At 35.0% G+C, this 15214-nt stretch overlaps 1 protein-coding gene across 1 annotated transcript in view; it reads left to right on the plus strand.

Annotated features, from left to right (window-relative positions):
• SESTD1 (SEC14 and spectrin domain containing 1) overlaps positions 1–15214 on the plus strand; it is a 51686-nt gene that overhangs the window by 32521 nt on the left and 3951 nt on the right. Inside the window, 10 exon segments of the mRNA XM_085227695.1 lie at positions 343–398; positions 2813–3024; positions 5309–5431; positions 8034–8085; positions 8088–8227; positions 8781–8895; positions 9349–9508; positions 12428–12509; positions 12848–12970; positions 14097–14288. Coding sequence (XP_085083821.1) covers positions 343–398; positions 2813–3024; positions 5309–5431; positions 8034–8085; positions 8088–8227; positions 8781–8895; positions 9349–9508; positions 12428–12509; positions 12848–12970; positions 14097–14288 — 1255 coding nt within the window.

The following is a 15214-nucleotide window of genomic DNA, read 5'->3' on the forward strand; positions in this document are numbered from 1 at the left end:
GAAGATCAAAATTTCAGCTTCAGGCTTGATTAGAAATCTCATGACTGCACAAGTCAATGGGGCTTTTATCTTGTTCTATTATCCCTAATGGGGATAATTCCGTCAACAAAACTTCTGCCACTGTTGCACAGTTCTGTAAACTATGGATACTGGTGTTTGCCACTTGATCTGCTTTTCTCATGTCATGTAGATACTGCATATTCTGGGGTGTGAAGAAAAGAGATATGGAGAAAAGTACATAGTCTCTTAACAGAGTGTGATAGCTCTGATGTTGGTTGGAGCTTTTTAGTGCTACTGTAATGCAAATGAATTATTGACATTTGTTTATTACTTTTATTCAAGATCAATAGATTTGAACTTCCTTCCATCAGTTGATCCTGAGACTGTACTGCAGACAGGTAAGTTGAAAAATAATAATGTCAGTTAATAATGTTCATTAATCACTTTGTTCCTCACTTGAAAGCAGAGGGTGCGATAGCTATCTTAACCAATGCCACAATGTAATAAGCTTATCAATTAGTGTCATCTTTGTTGGGATAAAAAGGAAAGCAATGCGTCTTAGTGCGTGCAATGCTGCTTAAAATAATTTTTAGTAGTGTTGATAACATCTTTACAGTGTTACAATAATTAGTAGCTTTAATTTGAAAGTACATTGCTTCTAGATAATGCTGATATGTTGGCCTCTCATGGAATGATTTCCTCTCAAGTAGCCACGAAATGGTAATGATACGAAGCATTTTCATGCACAAGTCAGATAATTTGCATCAAGCTCATTCTGAGCTGCCCACCTATGAAAGTGAAGCATGGTCCTTCTGACTTCCATTCTTTGACTATCCCTTGAGCTTTAAACAGTTTGGTTTCTTTGAGATGTTTTTAGTGTGAATATCTTATTCCCAATAACACAGAATGGCACCGTGATTTGGACTAGAAATATGCTTAAAAATTTGTATAGAGTGGGAAGCAAAGCACAGCATAAAGATGGTGATCAGAGTCTGAGGAGTGCTCCTTATCTTATAGTCTCCTACTACATTCATGATGTGTGATTTGTGTAACGTCTGCTACTGAGAGCTACTGGCTCTGCATATGCTTTATCTTACTGAGATATGGGAGAATTCTCTAAGTGTTAAAAGGTTGTTATAGCCTTTAAAAATTTTTAAATACAAAGCACCTGTAGAAACTGTCAGACCTTAAAGTCAAATTGTATATACTCCTCTAATGAACAATGCAACAATACATTATTTTTTTTTTTTTTTAGTAGATGGCTCCCAAGAAAGTTTGGAAGCATTGTCTATTTTTAATATTGTAACATAATGACATTCTTAGAGCTACAATAATAGGTATAATAATGTTATTCAAGCCATAGGAGTTCCCAAGAGACTATTTTTTGTTGTCGTTGATCACTATATTGAAAGTTTGAGAATCAAAAAGTCATTTTTTTTCTCTATTAAAGTTTCCTACCCTTAAAGGGCAAATATCAACAAACCAAAAAAGGAAGACCAGTTTTGGTCTGTTTTGTTATTGTTCTGAGTTCTTAAAATAAGTCTCCTGACTTTCATAATTTATAATTATTGTTGCTTTTGCAGGCTGCTATGTAATTCTTACAGTTTGAAGAACTGTGTAACTATTACAGTTTGATAATAGTTTAGCTTAAAAAAAAATCATGAAAATATTAATTCCTTGCTGTGGAAGAAACATAATAATGTAAGATTATTCTAATATGACTTACAGAAATCTTAAACTGTTTTCCCTGCAACTATCTGTGCCTTGTAGTACTCCAGGAGGTGAAATCAATGATATTTATCTCAAGAGCTTAGCAAAATGTGTTTGAATTCTTATGAATTGTGTACATCTCACAGTATAAGGACAGAGTAATTTACAGATGCTTGCTGCAAATTCCAAGGCCTTTGGCATTTTTGTATAGATGATAATACTTGAGTTTAAAGTCTGTTTTTCTGTGTTTACCTGGAGGTATTACAATTACTATGCTAGTATCTGGTTTTTTGTTGTTTCTTTATTTTGGTGAACTGGCACACCACCATTTAAGACCTGCACAGCTGTGGGATTGGCAGATTTTTTCACTTCTACATCAAGATGTCTTTACTGAACAAACACTTGCTAATTTGTTCATTGAGCTTCTGGATATACAAATAGACTGAGTTGGCTAGTAGTGGATGTGGAGTTCACATCTTAAACTTTGCTGCAGCTTACGAAAACTCACTTTCTTTGAACAGTTTAAGTGCAGGACTAAATAGACAAACTGTGCTATTTTCATACGCATTAAAGTTATTGCTCTATAGAGAGTCTGTACCATAACTCAGTGTCTAAGAGCATGATACTTCAGGTTCAATTCCATCCTTTCTTTTGCACTTTTGCACTTGTTAGAAAATCTTGTAAGCTGACCGGAGTGTGCTGAATTTGTTAGGGCTTCTAAATCATTTATTCTAAGAATATGAATTAAATGAGAGAAATATTTTGAATGCTACACAGTATTTTACAGTAAATGAGAACACTTACAGTCGTTCCAGAATCAGCACTGTGCTTTGCAAATGTTTCCTTATTATCAATATTGTATCTTTTAGATACCTGAAATATGGCACATGGTTTCTGCCCTATTTTATAGTTGGTACAACTCCCAGGCTGTGCCTGAGGCTCTGAATGTTAATGGAATGGTATCATTAAATGTGCATAATGCATGTAAGATTATTAGCTGCAGAAATGTACTTTTAGACCATCCAGCAGTACATTTGCTGACTCATCACCTTGTGCTTATTTTGTATCTGCATTAACCAAATCATTATACGTTCCCTCAAAGGCCATGAGTTGCTCTCTGAGCTACAACAGCGTCGATTTAATGGCTCAGATGGAGGAGTGTCGTGGTCTCCAATGGATGATGAGCTGCTTGCTCAGCCGCAAGTCATGAAGCTCCTAGACTCCCTCCGAGAGCAATATACCCGCTACCAGGAAGTTTGCAGGCAACGTAGCAAGCGAACTCAATTAGAGGAAATTCAGCAGAAGGTAATGCAGGTAAGAATTAAGTTCTTGAATGCTGTGAGAAGCAGGTTTGGGCTCAAGACCCAGCCTGTATTCTCCTCCTATTCCTGAAACTTCAGTACACTGGTTTGACTGGATGCTTTATGCTTTGGCTACTGGCACAGGCTTTCCAAAGTCTCTTCTGATACAATAGAGGTGATTAGAATTTACTCAGCTCCACCTGCTTTCAACCCCACAGCAAAAAGCTTCACCACATCCCTTTGTTTCTTGCTGCTTAACTCATTAAGGAGTGGAATACCTGACATGATAGCAGAGAACATTCACATATGAGATGCATTTAGCGGTAGTTTTGTCTGAGAGTTTAGTTTTCAAGTTCCTGTTACTGAAGGAATGTTGTCATTTATTCCATTCTAATGCTGAATGTTTTAGCAAAGTTAAAATTAGTTAAACACTGTATTTTGAGTCACCTCTGACCAGAATAATAGACATCTTTTATTCAATTGTTAAAGGCCATAATGAATTGGTCCTGTCCTTTGGAAACAGGCATGTAATTGGCACTTCCAACATTTTGTCAGCATGGTTTCAGAGATAAGAGAAAGAAATCTCCATTTCTTTGATTGTGTTTATCACTTGAAATTAGTTCTATGTTTTTAAACATTTTGCATAGTTTGAATGTTCACAAAATAGAATGAATGTTGCTTCTAACCTTTATACGCTAACATTTCTAAAGCATGGGGAGTGTGAATCAAGTACTTTCCCTTCACAGTATTCCAAATAGGGAAGAAAAACTAATCAATCTTGTTTTTATTTCTAGCAGCAAAATTAGCAATAGAGTAATCATTTTCACTTGTGTAGTCATTCAAATGATTATAAAAGGAAAAAGTAAATATCAACTTTTTTTTGAGCTGGAAATAAAAATGTATAAAAGGTGACAATAGTACTGTATCAAACATTAGCATGGCAGTGGATGTAATTGGGTGAGAATTTTTCCCCCCTGTGGTAAAGCTGTATTGGTTGAAGAAGATGTGCTGATTGAAATTAAATTTATGACTTAGTTTGGCTAACAGCCATTGTTAATGCATTTAAATAGACTTGTTTACTGGAGCATCAGCCTCATTTTGCCACTAATTTTATTAGGAAGTCTTTTGTTTGCTCCCTCTATACTATGAATGCTGCATAGTAAGTGAACTGACTCTCAGTGTACACAGCAAGAATATATTTCAATATTTTACTAGCTTAGTCTGTTTTATAGAAAAGTACATTTTAAAGCTCTTTAGATGGCATAAAAACATGGAAAAATCTACTAAGTCTGTAAACTGATGTAGTTTCCTTTTGGCTTGTGGGGGAAAAAGACTTGAGCTCATGGTAAATTAAAGAAGATAATGATGGGCTGGAGGCGAACTGGTGTGGGATTTATTTTGCCGAAACAAACAAGTTGCAGTATAAATGTGCTTGCAGTGCTTTCAGTTGGAATGGGTGTGTACAGAGAAAAGCTGCTCCCTTATGTTGCTGATTTATTTTCCATCTTTTTTCTTGCTTTGCATTCCAATTTAACTCTTTGTATACCTTCTTACATTGCTAATCAATGTTAATTACTATTTTTCAAATCTTAATTCACAAAAAAAAGTGACAGACCTTACAGTAATCTCTAATCATTAAAAATTAAAAATTGTTCCAAAAGTAATGCCTCATATGTATTTCCACGGAAACTATAAAGCATATAAAGAGCACAATAGTGCTGATTGATAGAACAAAGTCTCAGCTACAAAACTACTTTCTTCAACACAGTTGCCACCACTATTTATGCACTTTTTGCCAATGATGAAAAAGCCTACTTATAAAAATGTGAACCAGTGGAGATGATCCAATGTTTCACAGTTGTTGTGACGGAGTCACTGCTAAGAAAACGTTCATCTTTCCATGTGTTCATATCTACTGTTTGGTCTCCGTAAATGTTCATAAGTAAGTGTTGAATGTCAGTGTGTCTTTCCTCCCATGTGGAGGAATTGAATGACACACATTTGCTCCATATGCACTTCCATGTCAAATGCCATTCTACCAGAAATAGGAGATGTTACTTCTAGAACAGACATCTTTTGCTCCATGCTTTTGTGGAGCTGATAGGCTGAGATTAATGAGAAGTAACTTCTATATAATGCTTCTGAACTTGTGGATGGATTCGTGGGAAGACTTCCACAGATGCTGAAAAAGATTACATATATTTTTAAATACTTAGTTTTGCAACTAAATACTTTTCTACAAGTTTCCACATAGTTGATTTGCTGTCTTATTTTTGTCATATTTATCTTTTTTACAGGTAGTTAATTGGCTTGAAGGACCTGGATCAGAGCAGCTAAGAACCCAGTGGGGAATAGGAGATTCAATTAGAGCCTCACAAGCGTTGCAACAGAAGCATGAAGAGATTGAGAGTCAGCACAGTGTGAGACTTCCACTGTCCTTTTCAAGTAGCAAAACAGTTCTAATTGCATGCAGTTATGTATTATGCATTTTGGTTATGAATATTGAGGAATTCTGGATAGTGAATGATTTTATGGTTAACTGTCTGAGCAATTTAAGAACTTGGTATGTTCATTATATGTAGATGATATTTATTGTTTTCCAGTATAGAAAAATACTGATTTTTATATACGGTTTATCTATAGTTTGTTGTTAGGGAATTTTCTTACATCGTCATAGCAATTATTTCCTTGTCCTTCTCTGCCTGCGGCTGGAGAGAAAATGGCTGAGAAGTCCTATATTTTTTTTACATGAATGAGTTAATATTTGGTCTTTGTTAAACTACATTTGCCAGGAGTTGAAACTGGCTTAACACTTTCAATGATCAAGACTTATGAATATAAGGTATATTTCAAGGAAATATAAAAAATATTTTGTAATTATAGTGAGTTGATACCACAGAACTATGCATTACCTGTAGCTAAATGCTGTCTTTGAAGTCTGAATTCCCCCTGAAGTTTACAGCCTGGCCTACAGCTTTCTTATCACCATCAGGCACAGGCAATAACAAACACTGCTTGGTTATCTGATGCTGACAGTATTTTGTAGAAACAACAATCAGAACAAGTTATTTTCAGGTTTATACCATAAGTAGTAACTGTAATCCCCACTTACGAATTGAAATCACTTTCGAAAATAGCTTTGGAGAAAATTGATTTCTAAACATCTTCTAATAGCTGAGTGCACATTTTCTCTTTCACTGTTTCCCTGATTTCTTTTTCCTCTTCTAGAAATTGAATTGACAGCTTTTTTTGCTTTTCCTTTCATCATCTCTCATCTGTTGCTGATTTTAATGCTTGTATTTTGAAGACACTTTCAAAAATGTTTGATTTGTTATCGAAATTGCCTTTTCCACTCCAGTTTATTTCAAAAAATATTTTCCACTTTCAGGGTGTTATTTTATTTTGCTTTGGGTGGAGTGTGCTTTTTTCCCCCTCATATTTTCTGCATGTTTTATTGATGGGCGGTATACTGGAGCTGTTATCTTTGAGTGAATGTTGGCTGTTTCTCCGTAATTTTGATGTGTTAGAGGTGTCTATCTAAAATTCCACTATAGAAGACATCATAAATATATTGTATTTCTGGTTCACCAGTCTTTTTATTTGACTGATAGTTTAAAAATCCATTTTCTTTAATGATAAACTATTAACGTAGATTTTCTTGTTTGACTTTTCATATTTTGCTTGTCACAATCAGTAAGCTTTCTTTGTTCAGTATCTAACAGTATAGTGTGAACCTAAGTGAACCTGTACATCTATAGCATGAGTGTGGCAGTAGAAAATTTTCCCCATACTATGTTATCCAAAATGGCTCTTGTGAGGGGGGAAGACTTATTTTGCTCTTAATTTTTTTTGTTGATTGCTAGTTTAATTTTTTTCATAGCTGCTTTTCCTCCTCGCATTTTCTCATACTCTGCTTCTTCCTGTGAGCGGATGATAGAGAAGATTTCAAGTAAAATGAAAAGAAAACTAAGAACATGAATATTTATATTGTTTTGCATGCTTTGTAAATAAATAATGCAAAAACTAAAGGCATAATATTAAAAAAAAAAAAAAGAGGGGAAAAAAGAAAAAAAACATCCTAACTGTAGCATAGCAAGAATACCAATTCAGTCAAATGTTTGAGGCCAATAGATGGTGCTATTCAGCATCATTTCAAGTGCATAGGGCATTTGAAAAGCACTTCACTGTAGGCTAAAATAAAAGCTGTTGGACAAACATGTTTAGGCATCTGAATCACGCAAAATGAGAATGTGATCTTGATGTATCATGTAGTGTTTAAATCCCCCACAACTGTTAAATATTTGAAGTACTTTCTTCTGCAAATAGACCACCATGACACTAGTTAACTCCTTGTGCATGCATTTAGTAGTCAAAGCACTTGAAATCAAATCTAGAAATTTTGAATTGAATAGTGTAAATTTTTCCTTAATTAAGAAATAAAGGTCATTTTCAAGTTCCAATAAATGGATGACCTGAGGAATTAGAGGATAAGAATTACTTTGTCTCTATCAACAGTAGTAGTTTTTTTCTAAATGTTTAAGAAAATTACTGAAGCTTTCAATTGTCACCAAAAGTAACACCTAGACATTCTTTTGAACACCTTTTGAAATAGCTTACCAATTAACAAAAACTTTTCAGTACAGCCCCAGAGGCATATAAGTATTAGAAGCTTGTTTAAAAATGGGGAGATTCTTCTGTTGATTCAGTGATGTAATTTGAGTGAAGTTTGTGCTGTGATCTACAAGCCATGCTACTCACTGTTTGTAATCTTCCCATTTTACTGCACCATTATTTTTTTTAAGTTACAGTACATGCATTATTTCAATATGTACTAATTGCTTCTTAAGTTGATTTGAAATTATGGAAACTTTTCCTTCCTGTGTGAGAATTGATAATTATAGTGTAAGCTGGACTAAGATCCCTTTTAAATCTGATTATGTATTAATCTGCAGGTAGATGTATGCCTTTTTAAAAGAAAATTGTTTGATATTATTTTAATGCTTAATTATCTTCTATTTGTAGGAGTGGTTTGCTGTTTATGTTGAACTTAATCAGCAGATTGCAGCCCTCCTAAATGCGGGGATGAGGAGGACCTTGTGGAATTAAAAGCATTGCAGCAACAGCTGAGTGATGTGTGTTATCGACAGGCCAGTCAGCTAGAATTCAGGCAGAATCTATTACAAGCAGCACTTGAATTCCACAGTGTTGCCCAAGATGTAAGTTGTTCCCTTTTGCTTCTCACGGACTCACCTTTAGTGTGTTATTAGTATAGTATTGTAAGTGTTCAATACATTGGGAAAGTTTGAAGGGGGATAAAACATAAAATGTTACTTGGAAAATGGAGTAACTCTTCATTTAGTGATTGAAACAGTGAGAAAAAGAATTTTTCTTTGGGAGAGAAGTTGTAGTATATCTTGTATTTCAATAGCATTCATCACTGAATGGCTAGTAGTAAATAATGAAAAAGTGCTCTAGCTTTTCTTGAAATACGTATTACCTGTGGCACACTTTTTTTTCTAATTTTGAGAAGAATTTGATACGATCTTCCATAGGTTCTTTTTAAGATTGACATTTATTCCTTTCTTATAGCTGTGTAAGGAGTCTTAGGTTTCTCTCCTCCCCCCCATTTAGAGATATATTCTCTTGGAGTTTTGTAAGCAAAGAGAAACCTGTAAAATGACGCATCCCCAAACATTTGGAGCAACACTGCAGACTTGAGCACCTTGAAGCCCCTTCTTTTTAACAGCAATATGTTGGTTTTCACTTTAGTTATCTCAGCAACTGGATGGCTTACTAGGAATGTTGTGTGTAGATGTGGCACCAGCAGATGGAGCATCAATTCAACAAACTTTAAAATTACTGGAAGAGAAATTGAAGAGTGTTGGTAAGCAGAATATTTCTGCATTTAACTTACATACACTAATAATACTCTCTTTAAAACAAAATAGCGGGGAAAAAGAAGGTAATAACTAGAAATCGAAAGATAAGTAATGCTCCACATAACTACCTTTGACTTGCTGATACTGTTTTGTCTGAGGAAGTGTACTGGAAGTGCTTTCTTGTTTTACATGTTTACTATATACCTACTCTGCATTTCATCTGTAATGAAGCACTACTTCTTTGTTAATGTAGATGGGTGCTTTCTCTAACTTAGAAGTAAGGAAGGGTAAAGAAATACAAAGGTAGTAATGTTCTCATCTCCTTCCAGCCTTCCATCTCATAGATTCTATTGCATTTTATCTCTTTTTGGTGAGAAGGTTAACAAGCTTAGAGTGTCATGGATATATCTCTTATTTTTTTTTAACCTTTTAAAATTTTTTTGCTTTTTTTTCTTCAGATTTAGGTTTGCAAGGCTTGCGTGAGAAAGGTCAAAGTCTTCTTGATCAGATATCTAATCAGGCATCTTGGGCCTATGGAAAAGATGTGACCATTGAAAACAAAGAAAATGTGGACCATATCCAAGGAGTGATGGAAGATATGCAGCTTAGAAAACAAAGGTAAAACAGTTCTGTTACAATTTTCATGTACTAACAAGTCACTTCAAAACACATATTTTCAGAGAGACTATTTTGCTTTACTTTCAGTTAATGGATGTAGTGCAACTGTAATTTATGGTATTTGTGATACACTTAAACAAGACAATCTTTCCCTGCCTAATTTGTTGCATATTCCTAAATTCATTTCAGTGTTGGGTGGCAGTATTTGAGTGCTTTTCTATACTCATAAATGTTTAAGACACATTCCCTTTGTATGGAGTTTTGGAACAGATGCAAGAGAGCTTTTATGCTAGCAGTTTGAGATGCAGTGTATGCTAATACTGCAGTAATGATGATAGCTCTAAAGTTATGTGGAAATTATGTTCCAGCTTGTTTCTCATTTTCTTTTTCACAAACTCTTTTTGAATGTGGCATTTTCACTCCTAAAGAGAAGAAATTTGAGCTTTTGCCAGGTCTCACTTTGTACCCTTCCCCTGCACCAGCAAATGGTGGAGGCACAAGAGTTCAACTTTCAGAATGTTTTTGGTCTTTTTCTGTGAGTTTTGGAATACGATGAGGTGAGGGATGAAATCTTAGTAGTGGAAAATACGGGGCAGAACTAAATTCCCAGAAGAATGGGTTCTGCCACCACTCTCATCCTCCAAGCTTCCACTGGTTCTTTTCTCATTAAGATGTAGTAGTATTGAATTGGCTAAATTGCTACCATTGTATAGATCTGTGTCTGTTTGTACTCTAAGCATTATACAATTCTGATAGAAGTGTAGCAAGTTAGAGGGCAAAAAAAAGTTAAGTGCTTAGACAAAGGTGTGAAAAAACTTCCAGATGATTAATGATTTAACAAAAATCTTCAGTCTGGAAGAGACATGCAAAAATACAGATAGAGGTCTGTAAGAGTGAGGCAGGGACAAGTTAGGCATAGGTTTTTTCATTGCTTCTTTCAGTACAGAAGTGGAAGATATTGGCTAGAAATGACTTAAGAAACACTGATAACTGAAGCTGATGCTGCTTCACACAGTGTACAAATAAAATTAAGCTGTGGAAGTCTTTGCTACAGGATTGTTTAAGCTTAACTAGTACAAGAAGAATTTGGACTAACTTGGGGAGGAACAGTGTGCAAGAGGTCTTTATAGATGCAACTTGTGCCTGTCTCTGAACTGTAGCTTTTCATAGCTGTTGTGGTGGTTGCTGGAACTTTTTGCTTGCTTTTATATTCAGATAGCAAAATAGATTTTTTTTTAATGTAATATTTCAACACTTTCAAGTGAAACTAAATGAGATTCAAATAAAGAGTGAACAGAATCTGTGCATTTTATTAGTCTTACTATTGTAGTATCCTTCAGGTGGTGAGAAGAAATGGGAATTTTAATTTTAATTTCATTAGATTCATGAAACTGATCTGCGTAGCTTATTCTGGATAAAAAGAAAAGCTAACTAACCACGTAATGCTTATCACACCACCAGAGTTTTCTCATTTAAGCATGCACCAGAGAAGGGATTTAAGCAGTGTTTCCCATTTAAAAGGATATTTGTGGGAGGAAATAGAAAATAAATGTCTGGGAAACAAATGTGATTTATTTCTGCCTTCTGATATTTGTTACCAAAGGTATCGATGTGACTTTACATAGAATGAAAACAAAATTGTCTTAAGTTGTAAATGGACAAAACTTTCTTATTACTTCTATTAATTTAATTACTAAATTATCCTCCCCCATTGAAAAATATATGATAACAATATATCACTTTATAGCATTTAGTAGTAGTTTTTGTGAGATCTCACCTCGAATTAATAGAATGTTTCTCATTTATTACACTTGTTGTACGCATATTTAAATGTTCATTTCTGCTGGCATTTTGCTGCTTTATTTATTGTTTTGGAATGCACAGACTCTTTTTGTGCATTATTAGGGCAATGAATTTTCTTTATGTAAGCATCACAACACTGCAGGGTGCTTAACAAAACACAATATTTTAATAACTGTTCTTTGGAAGTGCTTGTTTGCAAACAGTTTGGAAAAAGAGCAGATATATGCATATGATCTTTAGCATTCGCTTATAGTGTAATCTGTTGTTGACATTAGTGATTCTATTTACTGTGTGATGCAAGAGACTGAATCTTGCTGTTTTCTTAACAGGCTCTGAAATTGAAGCAGAAAGGTCTTTCAGCTAAATGCTTTAGTGTTTAGCTCTTGCTATTAAAATGGCTTTCGATTGTACTTTTGTATTCTAACTGGACCAAAAAAAAGTAATATGCTATTCATTTAGAACAAAAGAATGTTAATAGGTTTTTGTATGAATTAGATTTTTAGATGGTTCCTGACAAGTTACAGCAAAGGACATCATCAAAATTAGTCTTGTAAGACTTTATGCTTCCTGCATATAAAGGTTCAATCACTTCAGTCTTTAGCTAGCTAAAAAGAAAGATATAAAGATGCATGCTGCATTTTTGGTTTGGTTTTGTTTTGTTTTTTTTTTCATTTTATTTAACAAGAAAACTTTGCCACCCACTGACAGTAGAAGTCAGAATGATACTAGGTGTAATCCAGCTTTTCCTAAGTAGCTCAATAGCAGAAACAGTTTATTTTACACTTGTAAACCTCTGACCTATAAATCTAACCATTGCAACAGGGTAAGGAACCCGAAATGCAGCTAGAAGGCTATATAGCTACTGCTGGGTATTACTTTCTGTAGTGTAGCTATGCCTGGACTCTTTAAAATCACGATGTCTGTGGCTTGTACTGCTCACTTTAATTTATTGCTTATTTTTTCTTACTATTATTATTTATTTTGGTTAATCTAAGCAGGATATAGAATGTTTTAATCACCTTCTAATGAATAGTTGCATAGTGAAAACGTTGTAATACTCAGTGTATTTTATCTGCTCTTCATGCATTGACAAGTCTAACTGTGCTGCTGTTTAAGGTGCGAAGACATGGTAGATGTGCGACGACTGAAGATGCTTCAGATGGTACAGCTATTTAAATGCGAAGAAGATGCTGCTCAGGTATGGAAAGGACAACAGAAATGTATCATCCTGGCCTAAATATATGACTATGCTGGCTAGATGTATGGGGGAGGAGGGGAGTTAATTGTACTGTATTATTTCTGTCACTTGCAAGTGTAGTTTTATTTAGTGAATTTGTAAAGTGAAAATAATAAAGGATATAGCAATGATAGTAAGCAGTGTTCTAGGGGATATCATGCATGATATATGAGTTTAACTGATACCTCTTAACTGTTTCCAGATCAAAAGTATGTAGTACTGTAGTTAATTGACTATTCTGGATGAATGTCTTTTTAATTTCCTAGCTTTTATGCTTCTAATTTACTTCTATTTTTAAGGCAGTGGAATGGTTAAGCGAGCTGTTGGATGCTCTGCTGAAGACACACATCCGACTAGGAGATGATGCTCAAGAAACAAAGGTTTTACTGGAGAAACATAGAAAATTTGTTGATGTTGCACAGGTGAACTGAATTATTTTTATTAGTGTGGTTTTTTTAGTTTCAGGAAATCCAAATAGAATTGGCACCTATATGTACAAGAATTGATCAACTATTACTTGTCTCCATTGTTCGCCTCAATGGTTGCATGAATAAATAATGAGTTAGTAATGAGCCTAATGAGATTTTGAAGTGAAGATTTTGGTGAACTGTCAGCATAACCAATACTTCAGTTCTTAGTTTACTATGTTTTGCATGGGCAATAGAAAACACAGAACTCTGAAGTTCACACTGACTTTTTAAGGTCATGTTTTTCAAACAGTCCTTACAGCAGCTTTTGAAGGACTGCAAACAAAAATAATGAAACATTACTAAGTCACTCAGTTTGAGTTTATTTTGTGCTGTACTTCATGAAGCAGAGCCTGTCTTTCTGTTGGTTTTCTAGACAGTTGATTATTGGTGTATGTTAGTCATCTTGCACAAGGAGGTTTTGGTACTAGAGTCTGTTCAGCTCCTCAGAGATAATGGTTAGTCAGAACTGACAACTTTCAATTGTTGACAGTAGGCGCCAAGTAATGAATCCTTCTGTACAAGTCTGCTGAATTCACTGAAGCTGTAGGGCATGTTTGCACACTTGTTTGTGAACAGATGTCAGGAATGATTTGAATTTCAAGGAAGAGTAGAATATGTAAAAGTTGAATCTTTTTCAAATAAATACTATTTCTAGAAATATCTAATGCACAATTACCAAATAACGTATTTTCAAATTCTATTGGTTACACTGGCATACCCCTCTTCTGATGAATAGTGACGATAGAATAAGGAATTAGAACTAAGTATGAAAAGAGGATAGCTTGCTGTTGTTTTGGTGTGCCATGAAGTTCCTGGGTGCTGTGTGACTAGGAACGTGGTGATAATGAAGTCAGTGAGATGGTTATCTTAGCAGTAGATGCCAAGCATACAGTATAAGGTCCAGGCAGCTATTCACAATTCAGCAGTATTTTGTAGTAGAGCAGATTAATTCAAAGTACTATGTGAATTTAAGTTGGTTTCACAAGCTTGTCTGCTCTCGTTTTAAGATAACTAGCTCTTCAGTTAAATGCATAGATTGAGTATATCTTATGCATTCCTCCTGCTCTCCAATTTCTAGAGTACTTATGATTATGGGAGACAGTTACTGCAGGCAACAGTTGTGCTGTGCCAGTCCCTGCGATGCACTTCAAGGTCCTCAGGGGACACACTTCCAAGATTGAACAGAGTGTGGAAGCAGTTCACATTAACTTCTGAAGAAAGAGTACAGAGGCTGGAAACAGCTGTTGCATTTCATTCGAGCGCTGAAAAGGTGAGTGTTGTGTTTTTAGGAAGAAAACTTTCTTGTGAGAATTTAAGCAAGCAAAATGTAATATACATGGAGAACTTCATTTCTATTTTAATACTATGTTTGAACGTTTCTGTGTGTTTTAAGCTAAAATTCTTAAAGGTAAGAAACACTTCATTCCTGTTTTCATGCAAGGTTTAATACAAAGCCATAATGATGTCACTTAAGAACTTCGAGGCGTTACAGGGAGTATTGCCTCTTACGCTGTGTGTATGTTCTGTGTGGTATTCTCTCAAAATTTGTGAGTAAGAAACTCATCACCTTCTGTGCTTGCTCGGACTGGTGTACCTCATATTTTGCACTTGGAATTCAGTATTCAAGGGGCTCTGTTTCCTTCAAAGCACACTGCTGTCTTACGGTTTTCAAACTCCTACAACAAAGATCCTCACTGACTTGCCCAGCTGGATGCTGCTAAAAGCTGCAAAGAATCAGAAGTTAGCAACACTGTTATGAAGAGCAGTTGCTAAACTGGGAATTTTCAAATGCCTGAATTCCTGAGAATGTCCATTTCTTTAGTTCATGAGAAGTACAGCCTTTCAGCCAGGGAAACATTTTTTTTGTGAAACAATACTGTGAATTGTTTTTCTGAAAGGTATCTACCTCTGCTGTTGAGGTAGTTAATGTAGTTTCTTACAAGTGCAAAAGAAAAGCCTATCTTGGACATGGTACAGGAAAAAAAATAATCTCTAATTGAGAGAAAGCATAAGATGCAGAGGTGATTCATGCGCTCTTGACTTGTATTCATTTCTTGTTTGCATTTATAGAAAATAATTTGAATCTGTGGATATTGAGAGTTGCTGGTGATTTGTGAAAGCAGGAATATATTATCTATGCTGCCACAGATGGCTGGAATGTTTTAGTAGTTATCAAATTAGAATTTAGTGGATCGT

This window comes from Meleagris gallopavo, chromosome 7 (assembly GCF_905368555.1).
Source record: "Meleagris gallopavo chromosome 7, MGAL_WU_HG_1.1, whole genome shotgun sequence".
Lineage (NCBI taxonomy): Eukaryota > Metazoa > Chordata > Aves > Galliformes > Phasianidae > Meleagris > Meleagris gallopavo.